General features: G+C 42.1%; 1 protein-coding gene across 2 annotated transcripts; it reads right to left on the bottom strand.

Annotated features, from left to right (window-relative positions):
- cpb2 (carboxypeptidase B2 (plasma)) lies at positions 1 to 26,519 on the bottom strand. 2 transcript variants are annotated; one of them, XM_048540244.1, is made up of 11 exons: positions 26,355 to 26,518; positions 25,896 to 25,971; positions 22,076 to 22,200; positions 21,352 to 21,463; positions 13,119 to 13,220; positions 12,919 to 13,023; positions 9,686 to 9,790; positions 6,442 to 6,532; positions 3,310 to 3,512; positions 3,105 to 3,189; positions 1 to 407 (listed from the first exon to the last, which is right to left on the bottom strand). In XM_048540244.1, the coding sequence occupies exons 1-11, from the start codon at positions 26,429 to 26,431 to the stop codon at positions 223 to 225; spliced, it is 1,266 nt and encodes a 421-aa protein (XP_048396201.1). In that variant the 5' UTR covers positions 26,432 to 26,518; the 3' UTR covers positions 1 to 222. The 2 variants fall into 2 exon arrangements, with proteins under 2 accessions (XP_048396201.1, XP_048396202.1); XM_048540245.1 differs by lacking the exon at positions 9,686 to 9,790 and having other exon boundaries at positions 26,355 to 26,519.
- Positions 26,520 to 26,823: the final 304 nt, after the last annotated feature.

Below are 26,823 nucleotides of genomic sequence, written 5' to 3'. Positions count from 1 at the left end.
TTCTAATTGAAAATTACTTTATTCAAATTGTAGGTATTAAATTCCACACTTCTACCTGTCCAAATAATTGGATAATTCAATTTATGAAGTCAATACCTTAGAATTATAGGGTGTAGCTTATAAGCTATCCCACGCAAATGGGCAGCTTGTAGTATACATAGAACATCATTGTAGTTGTAACTAAACATTTCTATTGATACTGTTGAGTAGAGGTGAATTCGTTCAAATCCTTTGGACAATATGGTGTAGAATTTCGCTCACAGCAGCCGTAGCTTCTTCACAAGTTGGTTTTATGAAGGAAGGTGGAAGTAAAAAGCCATATGTCCCAGTGTCGCGAAGTTCAAAGGTAAAGGAATATTTAATGCCCAAATCATAAGCCCAGTCATCTGAACATCCACTGGATAAATCTGCAACAATAATGAGAGGGGGATTTAGGAATCTATTTTGATTTGCTAGCCATCGTTATTTAGACACTATCCCAAAAGAGAGGAACATGTGACAAGTCAATACATTAATCCAGTGAGCTGTTTAGCTGTACAAATCCCAACTTCAACTCCATGCCTGGGTCGAATGGACCAAGCTTAGCGACAGCACCAATGAAGGCTTTATGATTGACCTTTTCTGTTATTTGACAGATGGGAGGGTTGGTTTATACTCTAGCTCCTCCTTGCCCGTGCAGTGTTTTCTAGTTGCAGCGCAAGTGTATGAACATGACGTCAATACTTGACTTTCTATGACTCCCTCTGTCACTGAATTTCGTGCCAGCCAGCAGGGGTTTGTGATGAGTAGTCATGACTAACAAATGGAATTGAATTTTTTGAGGACAGCGCTAAATTAGCAGATGGGAATGCCGAAGGATGTAGATTATATTGATGTCTGGAGGCATTCAAAGCTACGTGTAAACAACATTAACTAGAGGCAGAGATAATTAGGTGCAGAGCTGGACGAACACAGCAGGCCGAGCAGCATCAGAGGAGCAGGAAGGCTGACATTTCGGGTTGAGACCCTTCAGAAAATGTTAACAAGAGGCACATGGAATTGACGGCAAAGTATTGATTTAGGAGATTATTTAGTCAGTAGAAAACATGTATATGTATTCAAATTGGAAGAAGGTGACTAGTGGTATCCCATAATGATCCTTACTGTATTTATAGATAATAAAATAAAGAGCCATACATCCAAGTTTGTCGATGTCATGATGATTGGTAGTATAGAAATTAGTGCAGATGGAAGCATAGTATCAAAGAGATATTGATAGGTTAAGTCAAAGGGCAAAACACATATAGCTACGTCAATCACTGATGATTGTGATACAATCATGCACCAGACAGCTAACTACACAGATCACCAAGTAACTAACTAAAAACATTAACACTGACTCTGCATCTAACTACACAGATCACCCTGATTCTGTAACTAATTACACATATCAAGACTTGACTCTGTAACTAGCCACATATATCAACACCAACTCTGTAACTAGTTACAGATCACCACTGACTCTAACTACAAACGTATCAATACTGACTCTGTAACTAACTGCACACATCACTTCTGACTGTGTAACTAACTACACACAACACTACTGACTCTAACTAACTATATATATCACCGCTGACTCTGGAGTGGGAGTTGGGATACAGTCAATACTTTATGTAGCCAAGAACATGTTGGAGTAGTCAAACATAGAAGGAGTGAAGGCATGGATGCCTCAGGAAATTGCTGAGGTGGGGGTTTGGAGAGAAGATTTGATGGGTTAGGGAAGGGAGTTTGTGGCACTGATTAGAGACAATGTCTTCAGCCTCAGTCATATATCGCTGGAGGAAATTCCTGCTCAACCAGAAAGGAAATATTGCAACTGGCAGTTTGAGAAATCAGACAATGAAGAGTTTGGGGTGAGGTCAACGTGGAGGTTGTCAGTGTATACCTGTAACATGATGTAATGTTTCCCAGGGGCAGGATGTAAATGAGAAATAAGAGGAGGGGCCAAGGATAGATCCTTAGGCTGGGGGATGATGGTGTCTGGATCTAACACTGGGAGCAGGAAGAGCAAAGATTCTCCAACAAGACTGGATTGACATCAGCACTCCCTGTGTCTCTAGCTACTTCGCACGATTTATGATGGAAAAGTTGCAATTGGGCAGATTTATTCTTCCATTAGAAAACTTGCCAGTTTCTGTTGGACTTGCACTTGAATTTAAGGTTTCTCTCTTGAAAGCAAAAATACAGTACACCCACTTCAAATAATAAATAGTCACAATTTATTTTTTTCAATGGATAGCAATCGATGAAATGCTTGCAAACTTCGGTTTTCTAAGGTTATTAACAGAATTAATCGTTATAAATGTGAAGTTTTTCTGTCTTTTGTCATTTAAATGATGGATAATTATGATCTGATTTTCTGTTCCCTCTGCGATAAAACAATGATAGAGTTCAGACATTAAGGAAATGTTCAGTTTCAAGTAAGAGATTTACTCTGGAAGGGCTCATTCTGTTGGAGATTTTAAACAGTTTCCTCACTGTGTTTTCTTGCACACAATTACTGTCGCTTCGAAAAGCAATGCCAAAACTCTAAACTGGGTAAAGGTGAATACCAGATCCCCAGTTCTTTGTTTTATGCAAAAGGTGCATGTTTTCTTCCTTGGTCAGCATTTTCTGCACAGCACCTGATTTTCTCTGAACAGCAGGAGCTACATATAACAGATGGCTGTTCTAATAGTGCCTGTTTTGTGCCACCCATTTGAGATGAATTTCTACCCCAATGTGTTTAAGGCAACTGGGAAAAGATCCCAGAGGTGACCTGAGGAAAAGTCTTTACACAGTAAATTGTCACTCGAGGATACTTGAAAGAGTGGTGCGAGTATCCAGAAGAGATATTGGAACCTGTAGTGGCTATAACGTTTGTGGGTAATGGGCAAGAGGAGTGAGACTAATTGGGTAACTGCCCCAAAGAGCCATCGCAGGCCCGATGGGCCAAACAGCTTCTCTCTGTGCTGTATCATTTTGCGTGGGAATCCAATTTTTGTTTCAAAGAATTTTTAATGACCTGATTGCCATAATTGCAAACTGATTTCCTCAACACACAATCTCACAGCCATACTCACAGATCGTTTTTGCTGAGTTTCCATAACTGTAGCTGGTGCCATGCACTGACCTGACAGCAGTGACTGCCTTCCATGCGACATAATTCTAGAGAACAGAGAGATTCTGAATATTAGTTCACCCAAGCAGTTTTACACAATTGGACTGCAGTTTCATGTGTGCCCACATGTATCCAATATCGTGCGGATATTTGAGTAAATCTCTTACCAATTCATCATGATCCTTAGACCTAGACAATTTGTAGGAGTATGGAAACATAACCATTTGAGAGTATGAATGTATTGAAATGTAGCTCATGATGTGATCTGATCTCTTCCTGATGAAGGCAGCTACAGCTTTCACCTCTGGCTCAGACTCTGGGTAACGCCCACAGTATGTTTCACTGCATGGGTCACTTGATGCCCCAGAACCTGTACATGGGAATAGACAAAATGAGCACAGGATACAGTTTAATCACAAAATTCTTTTTAACAATAAAAATGCTTATTAATGTAGGACAGTGTATAGAGATTTCTGCACCAGTTGCAGACATTTGCTGTTTAATATATAGTGTGATAAGAAAATTCTTGTGTGAAATGTTTATTGTTTTATGAAAATATTAGATTGATTTTCATGTATTAATTTGGTTAGTATTGCAGATTGCTGGGCATTTTATGGTACAGTGCATTCTTGAACATCAGGGGAATGAGCTCTACTAGGTGTCGCCGAATGTTTTGAGGGTGTGAATTTCACACACAAAACAAATGGCTATATGCCAGAGTTTCTCTAGGGGATTTGCTAGCCAGTGACCCTTCTTCATAGCCAACATATTTTGGATTTTTCAGTTCTGAAGAAGGGCCATTGGGCTTGAAACATTAACTCTGTTTCCCTCTCCCACAGACCTGCTGAGTTTCTCCAGCAACGACAGCAAGTTGGAGGGGAGAATACGGCCATGGCAGGTTGGGTGGTTTGTGGGTCTGGATATGTTGAGATGTGGGGTGGACTGGGGCAGTGTAGAATCCTGGGGTCAAGGGTTGTCAGTTCCTGGGGCAAGGGATGGATGGCAAATCTCCAGGGACAAATATAGTCCCGGAGGTATCAGGTCAGGTCTGGGACATGTGAGGTGTCTGGAGGAGGTGTTTATAGCGGTGTGTGGTGTAAATATTGGGTCAGTTTAGTAGTTACTTAAGAGGTAGATTGCGCATCTAATACTTTACCGTTTCCCATGTAATTATTTTACTTAATTTCATCAGAATCATCCAAAGTTTCCAATTTTTCTTGATAGGTTCCATGCAAAGAGAAACTATCCACAGAAACATTCAATTTCCCATGCAATTCCCCCAGAGGGTGCTACATAAGCCGCAAGTTCCCCTCCAAGCTACTCACTATCCATCATCGTTCGTTCAGTGTCTCTGGATTAAAATCCTGGAATACCCTCCCTAATCGTATTGTGGGTAAACCTACAGCAGGTGGATTGCAGCAGCTCAAGAAGGTAGCTCACCCCCACCTTCTCAAGGGCAACTAGGGACAGATAATAAATGCTGGGCCCAGCCAATGGCTTCCACATCCCACGAATGAATAAAAAATAACTGTGATCTACGCTGCAATAGTAACTGTTCAGCCAAAGGAACAGTTTGATTATATTCTCTCTTTACTTATTTCTGTTCCGTTTTATTTTCTGATTTTTTTTCTGAGCATCTATTTGGTTGCTCCTTCTGGTAATTAATTGTTATAACTTCCTGTAGTATATTTTGTGTCATTATTTTTCTCAGCACTACACACTCTCTCTCTTGCATACCTCCTTCTCTCCCAATATTCTCTTTACTGTTTATTTCTGTCATTTCTTGTCTTTGTGGCTCAGGGTTTCATTCAGTCCTCTCATTGGCGGTCCCTCACAGATGAGGATGACTTTCTCTCACTCTCAGGGTGTCAGTAGGGGGCTGTACTGACTGATGTGGCAACTGCAGGCTCTGTTACACTTGGGGCAGAAGGTGGTCAATGGAAGGGGTGGGTTGGACGTTGGTGTGGCAATGCGGTCCTTTCACCGTTTTTGTCTGGCTTCCGCTTTTCCCCAGTGGTAAATCTCGAGACACCATCCAGGATGCTCCTCCGCTAACTCATACAGTCTTGGGCCAGTGATTCCCAGGCGTCTGTGGGAATGCTGCACTTCGCCAGTGAGGCCGTGAGGATATCACTGAAGCGCTTCCTCTGTCCACCTGGGACTCACCTGTTTGTTTCAGAGCTGGGAGTTTTGTGTTGGTTGTGGGGACGATGTGCCCAGCCCATCTAGGGTGGGCAGTGCCTCAGTGCTGGGGATGTTGGCCTTGTTGAGATGTTGATGCAACTTTCTTCCCAGTGGATCCGCATGGTCTTGCATAGACAGCGTTGGTGGTACTGCTCTAGTGCCTAGAGTTGTGTCCTTTACAACTATGGGCACAACAAACTAGGCTGGCACAAACTAACCACTTATTTACATCTTGGTTCACAAATGAATCCTGATCAAGTAAACCGTTGGACCAGATCATCGATATATCAGTAGATTTGAACGCAAGCTTTTGGATCACTGATTCATTAGCACTAAGTCAGTGGCAATGTCTGTTTGAAACCAAGCAAAGTCACTCGAGGGATTGCAAAGATAAGAACTGGAGATTTCTTGCTCAGTCCGAACAGCTTCGGAAAAAATATGGCTTTATTTTCACTCTTCTCCGACCCCAAGTTTTTTCACCCCAAGTTCAGTGTTCTGCAAAGTGCAATCATCAATTTATCAATAACACCGAAGCTGCCAATTAAGCATCATCTTCTGTGTCCAGTGCAAGACTGGTGCATCCCCTCCTTCATATGAAAGAGTCACTTTTGTGTCTCCAGCAAGTATTTTCTTAGAAAGAAAAATTGCTGTTTGCACTCTGCGACCACTATTCATGACTCTATATCCTGTTGCTCTACATCAGAAGTGACAATTGTTCCAGAGATTGAGAGCTGCTCATTCCAATTCTCATCGATAGTAAAGTCAATCTCCTGTACAGTGAATTTAGAACTTCCCAAGTATTTCGATTGATTGCTGGTTATTTCTCTACCGCATTTCAATAATAAAATCTGTTGCTTTGGCATGTTGAGGCTAGTTTTAATCATACCTGACTGGATGGAGAATTGCCTCCTTATGACTTTGTCGTAGGAACACTGATAGTGGTCCCACTTACCACTTCAAGCAGCAGAATGCACAGACACCTGAAACAGACTACATGGACTTCATGGCATTGTTACTTTAATTCTTGTGAATGTGGAAACAAATTACTCAAAGTAAAAGTGAGAAGAAGTGATGTTGGATTCAGCTTTGTGCTTTGAAATATTTAAATATCTCACCACACCAGTTTGCATCCCAGTTCCGGTTTAGATCTGTCCCTACACAATGACCCCCATTATGTTTGGACAGGTTCTTCCTCCAGAAGCGGTCCTGAAATATTCAATTCACAACATTTAGTTTTGTTATAGAGTCATACAGCATGGAAATGGACCCTTTGGTCCAAATCGTCCACACCGACCAAGTTTCCCAAACTAAACTAGTCCCATTTGCCAGCATATGGCCCATATCCCTCTAAACATCTCCTATCCATGTACCCATCCAAATGTCATTTAGATGTTGTAACTGTACCTGCATTTACCATTTCCTCTGGCAGTTCATTCCACACATGCACCACCTTCTGTGTGAAAACGTTGCCCCTTGGGTCCCTTATAAATCTTTTTCCTTTCACCTTAAGACTATACCCTCTGGTTTTGACCTTCCCCATCCTAGGGAAAAGATGTTTGCTATTCACCTTATCTATACATTTCAAAATTTTATAAACCTCTATAAGGTCAACTCTCAACCTCCTACAGTCCAGTGAAAAAGTCCCAGCCTCTCCAGTCTCTGCCTGTAGCTCAAACTGTCCAATCTTGGCAATATCCTGGTAAATCTTTTCCACACCTTCTCCAATGTAATAATATTCTTTCCATTGCAGGGTGACCAGAACTGTAGCAGTATTCCAAAAGTGGCTTTACCAATGTACAAGTCCAAGATAGGGGATTTTGTTTTAACTTAACCTCAGTGGAGGCAATGGTGTGGTGGTAATGTCACTGGATTGGTAATCCAGAACCAAGGCGAATGTTCTGGGGATGTGGGTTCACATGGTTCCTATCTTGGCTAATGGTGAAATTTGAACAAAGATCTGGAGTTAAAAACTAGCTGAGTGGCAGCCATTGTTGTAAAAAAACTATCTGGCTCACAATTGTCCCCTAAGGGAAGGAATTGTGTTTTGTTCAATTCAATCACAGGATGAGGTTGTCACTGCCCAGGCAGCATTTATTGCCTATCCCTAATTGCCCAGAGGGCATTTAAGAGTCAACCACATTGCTGTGGGTCTGCAATCACAATCAGGCCAGACCAGCTGGTTTTTGTTGACAATCCTTTCAAAGTCATCATTAGAATCCTAATTCCAGATAGTTATTGAAATCAAATTCCATCATCTGACCTGGCAGGATTCAAACCTGGGTTCCCGGAACATTACCAGGGTCTCTAGATTAATAGTCTATAGTCATAATACCACTAGAACATCACCTTCCCATCTGCTGTCTTTTTCTGGTCTGGCATGCACGTGACTCCAGATGGACAGCAACGTCCTGCCTCTGAGCTGTCCCGTGAACAATAAATGCTGAGCCAAAGATGTCCACATCCCATGATGGCATCAGAAAGAAATGGAGCACGCCTATGTTGATCTGGTAAACATCTATCTGGCAAGGGAAGCTTTGTCTTCGACATTAGATTTTATAAAATGCCTGATACTACAGAGAAGAAGATTCCAACTGTCATGACTCACTGGAGAGGTGCCCTGGAAATCAAGCCTCACCATTTTCAAAATGACCGGAGTCATGACAAAAAGGAAGAGTTTTAAAAACAAGTATGAAATTTCCCAATTTACCTGATTTTCATTCCCAGGTTGGCAGAAAGCACAGACCAGGAAACTGTACTTACCAACAGAATTACAATTTGTTACAAGCAGCTTTAGGTAAACTGACCACGTATAATATTGCTAATTGAAACTGTAATCCAATTATAAATTCCCTCTTACACACATACAGGCAGGGAAAAAAACGATATGCCATGGTTAGTAAGTTTCCAGGTGATACCAAAATTGATAATGTAGTAGACAATGAAGAAGGTTATTTCAGAGTACACAGGATCTTGATCAGATGGGCCAATGGGCTGAGGAGTGGCAGATGGAGTTTAATTTAGATAAATGTGAGGTGCAGCACTGTGGTAAAGCAAACCAGGGCAGGACTTATACAGTTAATAGTAGGGCCCTGGGGAGAGTTACCAAACAAGAAGACCTAGAGATGCAGGTGCATAGTTCCTTGAAAGTGGAGTCGCAGCTGGACAGGATGGGGAAGAAGGCATTTGGCGCATTTGCCTTCGTTGGTCAGCGCATTGAATATAGGAGTTGGGACGTCATGTTGCGGCCGTACAGGACCTTAGTGAGGCCACTATTAGAATACTGCATACAATTCAGGTTACCCTTCTACAGGAAGGATGTCGTTAAACGTAAGAGGGTATCCTTCTCTATTAATGAATCCATAGGAATTCAATCACAACATCGAAGGCCTCGCAAAGATATTGCCAGTTACATTCCTTCTATATTTATTTTCCAGAGGAAAACCAATCCTGGGCAGTTTTTGATAGCAAAAGTAAAATGCTGGGAAGGCTGAAATAAAACCATAAAATGCTGTAAATGATGCAGGTCAAGTTTCCTCTGTAGAGAGAGAAACAGAACTAATGTCACAGGTTGATGACCTTTTGTTAAGTGGCTTACTGAGCAGATTTTTATTTGTTTCAATTTATTTTTGACTTAAAAGACCCAGAAAAAGAGATTGAACCCCAGTCCTTACAATTTGGGGCGGCACGGTGGCTCAGTAGTTAGCACTGTAGCCTCACAGCCTCGGGTAACTGTCTGTGTGGAGTTTGCACATTCTCCCTGTGTCTGCGTGGGTTTCCTCCGGGTGCTCCAGTTTCCTCCCACAGTCCAAAGGTGTGCAGGCTAGGTGGATTGGCCATGCTAAATTGCCCATAGTGTTCAGGGGTGGGTGGGTTATAGGGGGATGGGTCTGGGTGGGATGCTGCAAGGGGCGGTGTGGACTTGTTGGGCCGAAGGGCCTGTTTCCACACTGTAAGGAATCTAATCTAATTACTACAGTTACCTTTGTGCTGCATGTTTCTTATTAGTCAAGTAATAAAGGTCCATTTTTTCATTCAAGAAAGCCTCGGAATTGGCTTTCCTTCATTTTTGATCTGGATAACCAAGTTTAATTGAAGTCTGAAGGATACATGTTAAAAAAAAATTGCAACTGACTGAGAAGGGGTTCCAAAAGAGGGGAGCTGTGAACTCCTCCTCACCTGGTCAAACACCATTCACTGGTAGGTTTTTATAAACACTCCCCACATCCTTATCAGAACTGTATGTAGATTTAAGATGACACAATTATGAGAAAAATGCTCATGTGTTTTTCTCTCCTCAGAGTTACTCCAAATGCAGTTATCACATTAAATCTTAAGGTAACAATGAACTGAAAAACTTACAGTTGTCCACGTGTACTTATAGCCATCAACGTTCCAAACAGGGAGAACATATATTTCGAATGATTTCAGAATGTTATTGATTATCGGGTTCTTTGTATCGACAAGCTAAAACATGACAGATCCAATGCTTTAACTTTTGTTATGTACTCAAATGACCATTAACTGAAACCAGAGACACAATATATGTATGGCTAGAATTTCCATATATTTACAATCTGTGAGGAATATAGGCTGTGATAGAATTGTATGTAATTTTACATACGCCATTCAATTCATTTAACTGATTGAAGAAGGGTCTAGGCCTGAAATGTCAGCCTTCCTGCTCCTATGACGCTGCTTGGCCTGTTGTGTTCGTCCAGCTGTACACCTTGTTATCTTGCTAACCATATAAGTTTGTTTTAATTCCATATCAATATCCCATATTTCCAGGTAAATGTTTACTTTTTGAAAATCCCTGTCAATTCACCTCTATTTTCTTCCAAGATAGTGTATTCCACATTCTCAGAACCTTTTGTGTGGTAAAATAGCTTTGAATTTATTTTTCTTTATCAAGTCTGAAGAGCTTTGCAAGGCAGGACTAGAGGAGCATCAATAGTGTGTTCTATTCACACATTTGGCCCTGATGACCATTGACTCCCTTGTTATTTATGAATCTATCTGTCTCGGCCCTCACAAGTACTTAATGTTTCCCATGGAATGTCGAGGAGGATGACCGTATATAGGTTTACAAAATCACGAGGGGTGTAGGTAGGGTGAATAGCCTTTTCCTCAGGGTAGAGGAGTCCAGAACTAGAGGGCATAGGTTCAAGGTGAGAGGGGAAGGATTTAAAAGGGACCTGAGGGGCAACTTTTTTCATACAGAGGGTGGTGTGTATATAGAAATAGCTGAAAGAAGAAGTGGTAGGGTGGGTACAATTAAAACATTTAAATGCTATTTGGACAGGCAACTGTGTAGAAAAGATTTAGAGGGATAGGGCCTAAACACAGGCAAATGGGACTAATTCAGTTTAGAAAACCTGGTGAGCATAGATTAGTTGGGGCAAAGGGCCTGTTTCTGTGCTGTATGACTCTATTTGCTTGCCACAGCTCATTAAAAGAAGAAATGACTCTTTCAAAGAGCTATCACAGGAATGAGAGAATGAATGCTCTTTCTGTGCTGTCAGTTGGAGTCTGCAAAGACTGTACCTTACAAACAGGGAGAACGCTAACGGTCTAAATTTACAAGCAAAATTAAAAATTGATCAGACAAAACCAATAAATGTCTGTATTAGTATGTCTGTATTGATGGTCTAGTAAAGAGCTGCAGGCTCCCAAATGTGTTCCCAACAACATGTTCCTCACCTGACAGCTGCTGAGCATTCTATTGGAAGAAGTGGCCCCAATATCTTAGCAAATGCCACCCAAGATTCTCTCCTCGCGCACGCTACTTCTTTAATTGCATAATTTCAACAAATTGTGGGATCTTAAGGAGCCATGAAGCATTTATACCTACATCGGAGGGTTCATTGGCTGCTCAAGAACACTCAGGAATGTGACCAAGAATACCAGCAGGTGACTGTCTTTGTGTTAGAGATAATGGGAACTGCAGATGCTGGAGAATCCAAGATAACAAAGTGTGGAGCTGAATGAACACAGCAGGCCAAACAGCATCTCTTTGTGTTACTGGCTTTACTCTGCACTCAGTAAATTGTAGGGGTTCCTATTGCAGTGGGGTATATTCCTTGGGGAGGTATCTTCTGCCTTCCTGCCTCTAATTGCCCTGCCTCCACGTCTTTGCCATTGGCCACCATGACTGTCCCACACCACCTTTATGCTGTTTGAAAAAGGGGAAAACTCTTCATTGTCTACTTGTTTTTTTGTTTGCTGTCAGTCAAAAGGGCATCAGCGATAAAGGTAGTACAACTTTTAAATCTGAGTTTTTAATGGGTTTCCCTGGAGTTTCTCACAGCAGTTGTCTAGAGATTAATTTCTAATTCTCGGAGACTCTGTTTTTACTGAGTTGTGGCAGGGGAATAACAGGCCTGTGTTTGTTTATAAATCTAAAAACTGTTTTTGTTTTGTATGTAGTCTGTATATTACAGTGCAGGGTAGTCCTCATACCTCTGGGCCTGAAGGAGAAACCTTGTGAATAATGCATACTGGTCTCACTTTTCACATGGTAGACAAATTAGTAAAGTTAGATCACATGGAATTCAGGGGGAGCTACCCAAATAGAGTACAAAATTGGCTTGGTGACAGCGGGTGGTGAAGGGTTGTTGTACAGACTGGAGGCCTGTATTCCCAGTGCTGGGTCCACTGTTGTTTGTCATTTACATAAACGATTTGGATATGAGTGTGGGAGGTATGGTTAGTAAGTTTGCAGGTACCAAAATTGGTGGGTCTAAGGGACAATGAAGAAGAGTACAACAGGATCTTGATCTGGTGGGCGAGTGGGCTGAGGAGTGGCAGGTGGAGTTTAACTTAGATAAATTTGAGGTATCACGTTTTGGTAATGCCAACCAGGACAGGACTTGTACACTTAATGATAGGACACTGGGGATTGTTGCTGAACAGAGATACCTAGGAGTTCAGGTAAATAGTTCCTTGAAAGTGATGTCACAGGTAGACAGGAGGGTGAAAAAGGCATTTGGTACATTTGCCTTCGTTGGTCAGAGCACTGAGTGTAGAAATTGGGATGTCATGTTGTGGCACTGGACATTGGTGAGGCTACTTTTGGAGTACTGTGTACAGTTCTGGTCACTTTGCTTTAGAAAGGATATTATTAAATTGGAGAGGGTTCAGGAAAGATTTACAGAGGCTATAAATTTGCAGATTAATGGGATTGGTGAATTTGAGTTTTAAGGAGAGGCTGGATAGGTTGGGACTTTTTTCCCTGCAGTGTAGGAGGCTGAGAGGTGACCTTATAGGGATTTATAAAGTCATGAGGGGCAAAGATAAGGTCTTTTCCATAGGGTAGGGAAGTTCAAAACCAGAGAGTGGAGAGAGATTTAAGAGAGACCTGGTCAACATGGACAGGTTGAGCCGAAGGGTCTGTTTCTGTGCCGTATGACTTGTATGATTTGTTCTGTACACCTCAGAACACTGGTCCAGCATTACAAGTGCATTCAATTCCAAGTATTACTGGAGATTCCCCTCTCTGTGGGTACAAGTCCCACCTGCTCCAGACAATGTGTTATACTACAGTTTGAACACGTTCATTAACAAAATATAATCTGTCGACTGATAAAACTCACATATTGTAAGAACCACTGGCAGAAGGCAGGTGCTATCCATTCACGGGCATGGATGCCACAGTCAATCCACAAAGCACCCTTTGGGGACACAGTGCCATTGAAAACCTTGGCAAAGAAGAACAATAACAGGGTAAATGTCTGGCCATTCTTTCAAGTGGGGGGCGAGAAAAGGCACAAATAAAATCGAGGTAAACCTTTACCTTTAGGACATAAATTAGCCGCTTCTCAGCTGATGACCCAATAAGTATTTTTTGAATGAGAGATGGATATGCTTTCGTAATTTGTGACATCCATAAATAAATCTGGAAATAATATCGAGTCAGAAAGACAAGGAATTAATTTAATTCAGATGATCACATAGGGCCCAGGTAAATGAAATGTACATTGAAAGGAGTGAGTGGGATTCACTTTCAGTAATGTTAATCTTTTTTTCCAGTGATATGTTCCCAATTATTATGATTGAGATACAGATAGATTCCATTCAACTAACTCGTCACATATTATAAGAACAGAATGCACTAGATACTGGAAACCTGGCGAGAATAATTTCAGCTTGACCAATTGGTAGTGTTCTTAATTGTCTGATTTAAGAAGGTGTGTATTTAGAAGCCATCCCATTATATTTGTGCATAATATTAGCCCTCAAATGTTTTTTATTCACTGGGAGTCACTGGCTGGGCCCAGCATTTATTGCCTGTCCCTAGTTGCCCCCTTGAGAAGGTGGTGGTGAGCTGCCTTCTTGAACCGCTGCAGTCCATGTGCTATGGATTGACCCACAATGCCACGAGGGAGGCAATTCCACATTTTGACCCAGCGACACTGAAGGAATGGCGATATATTTCCAACTCTGTATGGTGAGTGACTTGCAGTAAGGATCATTTGCAGTGGGTGGTGTTCCCATATATCTGCTCCCCTTGTCCTTCTGAATGGAAGTGGCCGTGGGTTTAGAAGGTGCTGTCTGAGGATCTTTGTTGAGTGTCTGCAGTGCATCTTGTAGATAGTACACACTGCTGCTACCGAGCGTCGGTGGTGGAGGGAATGGATGCTTGTGGATGTGATGCCAGTCAAGTGGCTGCTTTGTCCTGGATGGCGTCGAGCTTCTTGAGTGTTGTTGGAGCTGCACCCATCCAGGCAAGTGGGGAGTATTCCATCACATTCCTGACTTGTGCCTTGTAGATGGTGGACAGGCGATGAGTTATTCGCTGCAGGATTCCTAGCCTCTGACCCGCTGTTGTAGCCACTATGTTTATGTGACACGTCCAGTGAGTTTCTGGTCAATGGTAACCCCAACGATGTTAATATTGGGGGATTCAGCAAATGGAAACGCCATTGAATAACCAGGGGCGATGGCTAGACTGTCTTATTTTGGAGATGGTCATAGCCTGGCATTTACGTGCTGTGAATGTTACTTGCCAGCCCAAGCCTGGATATTTTCCCGATCTTGTTGCAGGCTGCTTCAGTATCTGAGGAGTCATGAACGGTGCTGAGCATTGTGCAACCATCGGCGGACATCCCCACTTCTGATCTTATCATGGAGGGATGGTCAGAAGTGGGGAGATTCGAATATAGCTTAAAGAAACTGAAGGACAAACTGTACAGAGCTGTAGGCACCAAAGCAAAAGGGAGCCATTGAGCACTGGAGGGGGAATAGCAACTAATATTAAACTGATTGAATTATGAGGTAAAGCAAGGTCCTTGCAACCTGAAGAAGAAGCTTTCTTGGAAGCATAAGGGATAATTAGGATTGTGACGAAAGGAAATATCAATAAATAAGAGGGTACAGTCCCAAACTGTCAAAAGGTAAATGTAAGATCGCAGGACATCTTTCTTCATACACTGCGGTCAACGTGAAAAGGACTCTCAGATAAAGTGATGGAGGTGAAAACTTCCAAATCATTTATGAAACAATTCGGTATCTCAAAACAGAGGACCGGAGAATTGACTTAAGGGGCTGAATTAAGATGGTTTTTGTAGAAAGAGAGCTCAGTGATATTGCTGAATAGGATTTGTAGAGGAAATGCCTTTTAAGCTGTCTGATATATGCTCATAACTAACTTCTGGCTTAAATTATATGCTGTTTGGACGTTGAATTGTCTAGAGGGAAAATGCTGTTTTTCTTCCAGCTCCTGGACACATGAGCAGTGGTGAGTTTGTTTGGGGAAAATACAGAGAGGTCAGAAAAATGAGGATGTTGTCATTGAGAGATAGAAGTCTGATTTTCCATCCAGGGTTCTCACAGCCAGATGAGAATCCCATTCATGAGAGATAAGGGACCTGTTTGTCATTGTGACAAAACTGTGGCTTTAAGAGGTGTATTTTGTCCTTTTTTTCAGATGAAGAAAAGTTGAGATCAGAGGTAACAAGCAATCTACTTCAAAACCTATAAAGAAAACAGATTCTGTGGCCTTAGGATCTTTTCCCCTAATGTCAGAACAATAGAAACAATAGAAATTGGATGGGGTTAAGCTCCCACAGATCCAGGATTTATAGTTTTATTTTATCAGTAGCAGTTGTGGAGGTCTTGAATCTGGGTTTGGAAGCTGCAGTACATCTCTCCCTGCTACTCTCTGTCTCAGAGTTTTCTGATATTTTTCTCCTGGTCTAGAGAATTGCATGTGAGACAATCTATTTTACTGAATTTGCCTTTTGCCAAGGGCGTGTTTATGGGATGTTACTATATTGGAACAGTTAGTTAATTAGTAGTTAATATATATACTGCTTTATTTTGCATTTCGATACAGTTAGAGTTAAGCCAATTCTTTTATTTTATTTTTATTTTATCTGTATTTTAATGTAAGTGTGAAAACAAAATGTGTTTTGCTTAACATCGAGAAGTTTGACCCTTTGAATTGCATCTGGAATGCAACACCTTACACTTATGTTTAAAATAAAAGTAAAGTTAGGGTCAGACAATCTTCTGAATATATATTGAGGAGTTTGGTTTGGTCCATAACACAATCAGTAACATCTCAGTATTACCTAATCTCATGTCATTCAAAATAAAATCTGAAAGAACTGAGGATGCTGTAAATCAGGAACAAAAACAGAAGTTGCTGGAAAAGCTCAGCAGGTCTGGCAGCATCTGTGGAGAGAAAGCAGAGTTAATGTTTTGTGTCTGGGATGACTGTTCTCAGACTTCATGTTCCACATCATTGTGTCTCAACTTGGGCTCAGTTATAATCCAGTTCAACATTTCAATATCATACTTTGAGGATCTTCAGGACCTGACAGTACAGCAGTACTGCCAGGCTACTTTGTGTGCTGAGACTAACACCCGACTCTGTGCATTAGAATAACAAGCATCTTCTTCTGGGCTTTAAGCTTGCTTTATTAGCATTCACTCTGAGGTTAACTTCGATGCTCCCAGTAACCTGGCCTTGCATTTTAGCACAGGCAGATAGACAGGCAGCAATGAACAGTCAAGTGGGGCTAGGGTCAGTCAGGGGCCTATTCTGTCAGCTGCCAGGAAGGCTGGTGGGGAGCAAGCACACAGGGCAACAAGGCTTAGTAGATTAGGAGGACTGGCTGGGTGACAGGCATTGTTGGAAAATGCTACATGCAATAGTGAGAGTTGTAGACCATGGGACTCGGTGGGAGGTGGGTGCAACAGCAGAACTTGATTTAGCGTGAGGTAGAAGAGGGAAGGTTGCAGAACGCACCATGACAGGATACGGAAGGCCATTCACTTTCCTGCAGCATTGTTGTGCATTCCTCCAGACCATGGTTGGGGCACTGACCCTGGAGACTGATGGTGTGGTACATAGAGTGCGGCTGGTGCTTAAACATGGTGCCTGCGTTGTGAAAGTCCCAGGATCCAGGCACCGGTCCATATCAGTTTCATTGCTCCTGAACACATAGTGGTGATAAATTATCCATAGTGTTCAGGGATGTGCAGGTTAGATGGATTAGCCATGGGAAATGCAGGGTTACAGGGACAGGGTAGGGGCATGGGCCTGGGTGGGATGCTCTTCAGAGGTTCAGTACGGACTAGATGGGCTGAATGGCCTGTGGGGATTCTATGATTCCGTTCTATGACTAAGAGTGGCACCATGCAGGCCTGGGTTTGGATACTGAATGAAGAAGTGAGCAGTGTAATGCTGCGTGAGGAAAATTGCTAGGACTCACAGAGGTAAACCCTCCTCTGAAATCAACACTGGCCCAATTTGCAGCAAGATTCAGCCAGATGTGTTCTGCCCGTCAAGGAATGACATTTTTCAGTCAAAGATACCATTAAGCTTTGTGTATGGAAGCCAAAACCATCTGGTGTCCCTGTTTAGTTTGGACAGATACGTCCAACAGACAAATGGTCGAGACCACTATCCAAAGGTGATCATTTAAACTCGGAACTGTGCCTGGTTATTTTAGAGTAACCACCCATCTCCCAATGTCCTGAAGCACTATTTTAACATGCACTGGGAAGTAACGACTTTAACCGAGTATTTTCTGCAGAGAACTCAAGACTCTGAGTAACTACTGAAATCTGTTTCCTTCTTTTGCATCATCCCCATACGTTTTCAAGTTAAAACTAATTTGCAGCATCAGCTGGGGGTCCGTGTCTGATATTCATCAGCTCCTGACCTTTGATGACCGATTCTGCTGTTCAGAAATGAACCCAGCAGAAGCTTCACCTCTGCCTCTGAGCTATGTTGTTTCCCAAGACTGGCTGATACCAGGGTCAGTGTCAACATCCACGAGCACCGAGCTCTGCCACAGGCAACTGTCCGTTCCGACTACCAGATCCTTTGACCTGGTCCAGCATTCCATACTTACTGATTGCAGATTTACCTGACTCTGTCAAACGCTTTCCTGGGTACTGACGCGATACCATTTTCAAACCGGTGATACCACTTTCAGAATTATAGCATGCTAGTGACTGGCTCGAGTTTATATCGAGTTGGCACTGAAAGGGCACCAACCTCTCACTTGCAAGGTCTTTACTGATTAAAGAAGCATAAACATTTTAGAATAGGGTTAAGGAGGTATTAAAATCGTAACTTTTCATGAATAGTTGCTTTTCTTTACATTCTGACGATTTACACTTTGAATATTTTAATGTTAGTTTACTGACGATGCATTCAGCATTTATAATCTTCTCTTGGTAGAATGTCTGTTGATTGTGTTTTGTTTAAGTTCAGCTCACTGTTGTAGCCATACAACTGTACAGCGCAGAAATAGACCCTTCAGTCCAACTTGTCCATGCCGACAAGATGTGCTAAATTAATCTAGTCTCACTTGCCAGCATTTGACCCATATCCCTCTATTCATGTACCCATCCAGATGCCTTTTAAATGTTGTAATTGTACCAGCCTCCACCACTTCCTCTGGCAGCTCATTCCATACACGCATTACATCCAGGATGGCCCCGTAGGTCCCTTTAAAATCTTTCGCCACCCTGTGGCTTTGGAATCACCTTCCCTGGGAAAAGATCTTGGCTATTCATCCTATCCATGCCCCCCATGGTTTCATAAATGTCTATAAGGTCATCCCTCAGCATCCAACACTCGAGGGAAAATAGCTCTGGACATTTAAGCCTCTCCCTATAACTCAATCAGTCCAACCCTGGCAACATCCTTGTAAATCTTTTCTAAACCCTTTCAAGTTTAACAGGGAGACCAGAAAGTATAAGATTGATAAATTTATCTTGTTAAACTAAATTCATGTTATCCTTGGCAATATCTGATGTAACAAGTTACTATAAGGTAAACAGTACACTAATATTACTAATGTCTGAATGAAATTTCTCAAAACCACAATCTGTAACCACAGGGCCTGGCATATCCCTCATTCTACCATAATCCATGGGGATTGAGATAACAAGGTGTGGAGCTGGATGAGCACAGTAGGCCAAGCATCATCTTAGGAGCAGGAAGGGGCCTAGGCCCTCCTTCAGAGGGTGGAACTGAGCTGTCTGCTTGAAACTGTATGAATGGTTGAAATGTCTACAGAGGGAAAGGACAGACTTGCTGAGACAAAACTTAGGAATACAGTGTGATGTACTATTGGTGGAATTGTGTGTGAATTTTACACACTACACAAATTCCAATGACTGTGAGGTCAATCCCCTCACTGTGCCCCAGTGGGATTTTACCTCAAAAACACATTACAGATTACACCTTTGGTGCTACTTGCTGTCATCAAGATCAAAATTAAATCAATTGATGGAGAACAAATTTAATTCCAAATTTCTTCAGTTATTTTTCCTGAAGCAGTTGAAAAACTGCTGGAATAAGCTCATGAACCAAAGTTTACAATACACCTACCTTCTGTGACAGTAATGAGGCTTAGTTTTTCATTCAGGGCCGATTCTGAAGGAACAAGTCGTTGGGACATTTCTGTGTTAAAATCTGTGGCTGTGAGCAAAAGGGAATGCCTCTAAAGGTGAAGGTCCCCCTGACTGGAGGGGCTTGAGTTGTGAGGGGGTGCTCCAAATGCCCCAGTTGGAGGCACAGATAGGAGGAAAGGACTGAAGGAGATAGAGGATGTAAGAAAATAGAGGACAAAGGCCTAGAAGTCAGGCTGTGAAGTTGCAGGATTCAGCATTGAGTCCAAACAGCCACAGGGTGCCCAAAGGGAAAATCTCAAGCTGGTTTTCTATTCTGTTGAAACACTGCAGCAAGCACTAATCAGAAATGTAAGCGGGAGAGCACAGTGTTTTATTGAAATGGTAAGCAACTGGGAAAGCAGGGCCGTTCCTACGGACACAGCAGAGGTGTTCTGCCAAAGGATCACTCGTTCCCCTTTTGGTCTCACCAGTGTAGAGTAGACAATGTTGTGGGCAGCCAATACAGCTGACTAGATTGAATGAGATATATGAATGAGGCGCTGCTTCACCTGGAAGGTGTGTTTGGGACCTTGGACAGGGAAGAGGTGAATGGGCAAGTGTTACACCTTCTGTGTTTGGGACAGTACCATGGGCGGAGTGACATAGTGCTGGAGTGATGGAGGAGTGGTTGGTCCCTGCAGAATGCTGACAGTGGAGATGGGGGCGGATAAGATATTAGTTCGGTGTCATCTTAAAATATAATTTCTTTGATACATTATCCAAAGTTAATATGTTTTGTAATGGTTAAAATTTGAGACCCCACTAAGCACCACTTATAATATCTGGCCAATCGGAAAATATTACCTGAATCCCAATTCTCCACTCTCTACCTTGTAAGCAATCTCAAAAAATTCCCTCGATTCTCTGCATTTTCAATAATCTCTCGCATGGAATCTTATCAAATGCATCCTGAAAGTGCGAAAAACTCAACCAGAGTGGACAGACCTGACCTTCCATCACAAACTCATGTAGTAACTTCCCCCAAAATTACTTAAACTGGCAAATTTGGAGTTTACCATATAACCACTCTCCGCCCCAACCACCCCCTACAACAACATAAAGAAGAAAATGATGTTTGCAGTCTTCAAATCCAAAAAGGCAACTCGATATCTGCAGTTTCCTCATCCATTTCTGTTAATGCGCAGAGAAATAAATTCTGTTCTGGTCTCCCTGCTGTAGGAAGGATGTTGGTAAACTTGAAAGGGTTCCAGAAATATTTACAAGGACGTTGCCAGGTTTGGAGGGTTTGAGCTACAGGGAGAGGCTGAATAGGATGGGGCTGTTTTCCCTGGAATGTCGGAGGCTGAGGGGTGACCTTATAGAGGTTTATAAAATCATGAGGGGCATGGATAGGGTGAATAGCCAAGGTCTTTTCCCCAGGGCAGGGGAATCCAAAACTAGACACCGTAGGTTTAAGGTGAGAAGGACCTAAGGTAAAAGGGATCTGAGGGGCAACATTGTCATGCAGAGGATGGTCTGTGTATGGAATGAACTGCCAGAGGAAGTGGTGGAGGCTCGTACAAAATTTAAAGGGCATCTGATGAGTATCTGAATAGGAAGGATTTAGAAGGATATGGGCCAAATGCTGGCAAATGGGACTAGATTAATTTAGGATATTTGGCCGCTTGGACAAGTTGAAACAAATGGTCCATTTCTGTGTTGTACAATTTGATGACTCAGACTCTATAATATCATCAGGTCTTAGAGGTTTGTCTATCTGAAGTCCCTTTTCTCCTATGGAAATAAATAAATTTAACAATTCTTATTCTCAATTACAGGACATGAATGTTGGTGCATTCCCTGTAAAGAGCTAGGAACTAATTAGTCAGGAAGCAAGTCTATGTGAAAGTGTTCCAGTGGGTAATACTCGTGACTACACTGGAAAGTCAAACATTGCATCGCATTCTAACAAAGCAGCTGGCAGTTACATTAAAAACGAACAGTTCTCAAATAATGTCATTATTTCTAACGTCTGGGGACCAAAAGATAACTAGGGCACTTAACAACAGTATCATCGACATCTGTCTTCAATGAACGTTCCCCATTCCGCCACTCTGTTTTCCTTAATACATTTATATAAACATGAAATGAAAAATTTAACAAATGCCTACCTCTTCCAGTGGATGATACATCTCATAATACGAAGAAAAGCCACGGGGTGTAAAAGGAACATTTGTGAGTTTTTGTTTTGTTATGAGTTGTTGAACATCCTCAATCAACACCCTGAAGATGATACACATTCTGAGCTTGCTGGAAAGCAACTGGTCAAGCAAACAAAACTAGCAAAAGACACAGAAGCAGTAAGCATCAAATTTCATAAGGGCAGTGAGAGTGTGAGAATAAAATAGACCATCTGGGGGAGCAGTGGGAATGCTGCAATTGGCACTTAGCATCAATAGTTTAGGGAGAGGAGGAACACAAAGAATTTCAATAAGGGCTAGTTGCTTCAGTGATAATGGGAATTGCAGATGCTGGAGAATCCAAGATAACAAAGTGTGCAGCTGGATGAACACAGCAGGCCAAGCAGCATCTCAGGAGCACACTGATGAAGGGTCTAGGCCTGAAACGCCAGCTTTTGTGCTCCTGAGATGATGCTTGGCCTGCTGTGTTCATCCAGCTCCACACTTTGTTATCAAGGGCTAGTTGCTGTCCACTGCCCCCTTCTGGAAGGTGTGTGAGTATTAGGTGGGTATAAAAATCAGGTTTGCCTGCCAGTAGTCACTGTCTATCCACACAGACCCAATTTGGCTGCAGGACCAGAAGGGTTTGCAGCATTTTCAGTTCTGCATTCCGTCTAACTGTATCATTATATATTAAAACATGCATTTGGCATACCTAAACGCGATGGTCGATGCAGTCAGCTGAGTTTTCACCTCTTCAACATTGGATGCATTGAAGTAAAGGTGGATTTCTTTGTTGATTTTGATGTTATCGACTGAGCTTGGATGCCACAGAACAGCCTGCAGGTAATGAAATTGTGTATTAGCATTTTGTATCACATTAACGAATTTATTCTCCACATAACTACACCCAAATTAACCATCATTTGTCTCTCAGGAAAGAACTTGGGCACTGCTAAGAGTAGGATAAAATTTAACCATTCTTCCTGGTGAACGAGACTCCTTTCAGTGGGTCTGCCTGGGATTTCGTTTTAATGGGATTGTCCACAATTTGTGCACCATACTTAAGTTAAAGATATCCCACAACTCCTCGCTAAAACAGTAACACAATGTCAATGGCTAAAACACACCTAACATTGAACAAAAACAAAGTTGCTGGAAAAACTCAGCAGGTCTGGCAGCATCTGTGGAGGAGAAAACAGAAATAATGGGAACTGCAGATGCTGGAGAATCCAAGATAACAAAGTGTGAAGCTGGATGAACACAGCAGGCCAAGCAGCATCTCAGGAGCACAAAAGCTGACGTCAGAGGAAGGGTCTCGGCCCGAAACGTCAGCTTTTGTGGTCCTGAGATGCTGCTTGGCCTGCTGTGTTCATCCAGCGTCACACTTTGTTATCGAGGAGAAAACAGTTAACGTTTCAGGTCCGGTGATCCTTCTTCAGAACTGTTCTGAGGAAGGAAGGTTCACAAGACCCGAAACGTTAACACTGTTTTCTCCTCCACAGATGCTGCCAGACCTGCTGAGCTTTTCCAGCAACTTTGTTTTTGTTCCTGATTTACAGCATCCGCAGTCCTTTTGGATTTTATACCTAACATTGAGTCATTCGGTATTCCACTGGGTGTTTTATGGAAAATATAATCAGGACAAAATGTTTGCAGGGCTGTGAGGAAAGAACAACTGTGTGAGAGGATAGCATAGCACTTTCAAAGTGCCACCCTAATACAATGCACCAAATGGTCTCTTCAAATCTTCACTGTGATTTTACCTGAAATTCTCAGTGTAAGCGTTTAAGGCAGAGAGGAAGAGGAATTTCTTCTCTTAGAAGGTAATAAATTTGTGAAATTCTTCACTGCAAAGGGCTTTAGAGGTTGGTTTAAGTATAATAAAGACTAAGAGAGACAGATATTTAATCAGTTAGGTTATGGAAAAAGCCAGAAAAGTGGAGTTGGGGATTATCAGTTGGGATCTCAATGAACAATGGGGCAGATTCTACAGGCTGAGTGGCTACATTGTACAGTCTTATAGCCTGCTGATAGACACCAGAAAGATCCCAGAAGTGACGTTATTTCAGTGATGCGGTTGATGGTGTAACTATATCACATGAAATTAGGATGTGACATCACACAATTATAATGTCCCTACTTTGTCTAGTGGTTGCAGAACCTCAAAACTGAACAATACCTTCCTTATTTTCTGATATTAAAGTGGGTTAGTCTGCCATCTACCCTGGAAGGAGGGCACTCATCAGCAACTGGCAATATTCTTAATGCCTCACCACAAGTAGCTAAGGGCTTTATACTGAAGTCCCAACAATGGATTTAGATTGTACAGTGATTATTGGTGATGTTGAAGCAGGTTAGCAAGGTCCACTGACCCTCTGGTAGTTCAAAGCCAGCCATTTAAGGGGATGAGGTTTTTGACGAGCAATCTATTTAATAAATTCAAATGTTTCCAATTCCTTGATCCATATCTTCTCCTGTTAGGCCAGTCTTTGGATTGAGAGATTTGCCAGAAGTCGACTACTGCCAGCTTTCAGGGAAAGTTCAAAATGCTCGAAAAATAATGACATTGCCCACCCGAGAAAAGCAAAGAAGCCTTGAACTGGAATCAGAATGAACCCGTACACAAGGCAAATTTCCACCCAACACACTTGACATCCTTCATTTAGGTGAGGAATAATATTTGCAGTTCTGTGCAAAAGTACCAGATGATAATAGAGGGGTTGTATAGAAAAGGTTGACCAGGAAGGTACCAGAGGTCAGAACCTTTAATCTGTGGAGAAACAGGAGATTTTGGGATTGTTGCCCGCAGAGCAGAGAAGACTAAGAGGAAGGGATTCAATAGATTAAATAGAGAGAAATGGTTTCCACAGCCAGGAGGCTTGGTAACCAGAGGAAATGGTTTTAGTACAAACATATGATTTGACAGAAGCAGGCCACATGTCCCTTCAAGCCTGCTCCACCATTTGTAGCATGACTCTATATTCCCGCCTACACCTAATAACCTCTCAGCTACTTCATCATCAGGAATCTATCTATCTCTGCCTTCTAAGACTCTTGGTTCTCTGTGAGAAAAGAGACTCTTATCTCTGTCTTAAACAGCCAGCCTGTCACTTCGAAACAGTGACTCTCCAGCTCCTTTCCACATCCTGTCAATGTACCCCAGGATCTTTAATGTTTCAATTAAATCATCTCTTCCTCTTCTAAACTCCAGCGGATACAAACCTAACCTTTTCTCATGAGGCAACCCGTTCAATCCAGGTATTAGTCTGGTCAACCTTCTCTGAATTGCTTTGGTTTAATTCCTTCCTTAAATAAGGTGACCAACACTTTTCATGGTCCTCCAGGTGTATTCTCACCAACGTCCTGTATAACTGAAGGATAATAAACCTTACTTTCATACTCAATTCCCCTCACAACAAACAACAACATTTTGTAAGCATTCATAATTACAAAGTGAAGTGGAACAGAATCTTAGGCAACAGTATGTCCTTACCCGATGCCCCCAGTGCATTCTACGCTCGCTTTGAACAGAAGATCAATGAAACAATGACACCTATCCCATCAGCCTCGGGTGCACCTGTACCCTCAGTCCCCATCACAGACATTAGATCGGCCATCTTGAGAGTGAGCCCACAGAAAGTGACTGGCCCAGATGGAGTGCCCAGCCGTGCGTTCAGATCCTGTGCAGACCAGCTGGCAGAAGTATTCACAGATATCTTTAACCTGCCCTTGCTATGATCTGAGGTCCCCACCTGCTTCAAGAATGCCACTTGTACACAAACTGCACTCGTATAGTACAACCTGCCTGTAAAGCACGTCAGACAACACTTCCCACTGTACCTTGGTAGACGGGATAGTAACAAATCAAATCAAATCTGCTATTCTGATAGATTGGGGTGTGAAAATGAACATAGATACCAGATTAACTGCTTTAACAGAATGACTGGTGAGGGATAATGTAGAGATAGAAGCAGCAATGATTTTGGTTGAGGGATAAATAGTGGCCAGTTGGTTTGTTTTTTTTATTTATTCACTGGATGAGGGCTTCACTGGCCAGGCAGCATTTATGGCCCATCCCTAATTGCCCAAAAGCCAGTTAAGAGTCAACCATATTGCTGTGGGTCTGGAGTCACAGGTAAGCCAGACCAGGTAAGGATGGCAGTTACCCTCCCTGAAGGGTATGAGTGAACCAGACGGGTTAAAAGCAGAATGTTTATTGCTGGTTAAGAAGACATAAATCCAGGACAAAAAGCAGAATACAATTTGGCTCTGTCTTCAGTCAGATAGAGTGAAACTAAGCAAGGGTAATTCCATTAGCTAGACAATGGAAGAAAGGCTTGGTTAAGAGGAACTGGGATGATATTTGGTCTAAATTGTTACATTTGAACACTGCTCAAACACATGGAATTTTAAAGAACATTGTAGAAGGATTCTGTACTTACAAAGCAAAGCAATTCTCTCAGCAAAAGGTAAAATTAATGAACTATAAGAAAACATTGACAAATGCCCAGATAAGAAAAGCTAACCATTACCTCATACTGGTTGAATATTTGTTTGATAAATCGAATCTCCTTGTCCGACTGGAGCTTAACAGATAAAACCTGGTCTCTAAAAAGCAAACAATGTGAAAATGCGTTAGCAAAGGCTTCTGAAGAGAATTTCAACTCATTTCTAAATAGGTGATTTCACACACACTCTTACTGCGTGTCTGACGGTGAATATTGATCAAAATCTTTAAATATTGGTTTGAGCCACATAAACATTTATCGGCTGTAGGTCCAGGATCGTGGCTGAAATCAGAGTGGATTGGCGTAAACTGTTTTGATTTCCGCTGTGAAAGATCCATGAGCAGGAATCAAAACAAAAAGCAAGCCTCGCTTTGTGGCCGTCATTCCAGCTCAATCGAAAAAAGCGCTTGAGTAATGTCACAACTGATAACGTGCAAATTACCCTGGTACAGTTTGGAATTTGAAGAAGATCCCCATAGTTACCTTGCATGTCTTGGCGAAGAGGCAACTATTATTCCGGTAAAGGTACATAACAAATATGCTAAGATATGAAATCCCATCTTGGATGACACCGGGAATAGAAAACATGTCAAGATTTTGTGTGTCCTAACACTCGACCTGGACTATTGATTCACAGGACACGTAGTATTTGTACTCTAGTTAAAATTTGTACTGACTGGTATCCAGCTTACAAACAAGGCTGTTGCCAATGTTGACAGAGAAGGGCAACGGGTGCTGATTTTAACCTCATTGAAAGTAAGCCTGTGGAGTGGCAGAGCGTGAGTGGTTTTACACGCACCCACAAGACAAATCACCAAATGAGAGGCACAACTGTTACCAGGATGGGCAGAAACAAGGAGTTTCTGGGTCACACCTCACTGGAATATTGCTTTGGAAACCAAAACCCCTCCCATTATTCCTGGAGTTGTCACCAAACTGAAAAATTCCATGA

The sequence above is a fragment of the Stegostoma tigrinum genome, chromosome 12, assembly GCF_030684315.1.
Source record: "Stegostoma tigrinum isolate sSteTig4 chromosome 12, sSteTig4.hap1, whole genome shotgun sequence".
Taxonomy (NCBI): domain Eukaryota; kingdom Metazoa; phylum Chordata; class Chondrichthyes; order Orectolobiformes; family Stegostomatidae; genus Stegostoma; species Stegostoma tigrinum.
Note: the sequence above shows the minus strand (reverse complement) of the source record. Positions and strands in the feature narration are given on the sequence as shown.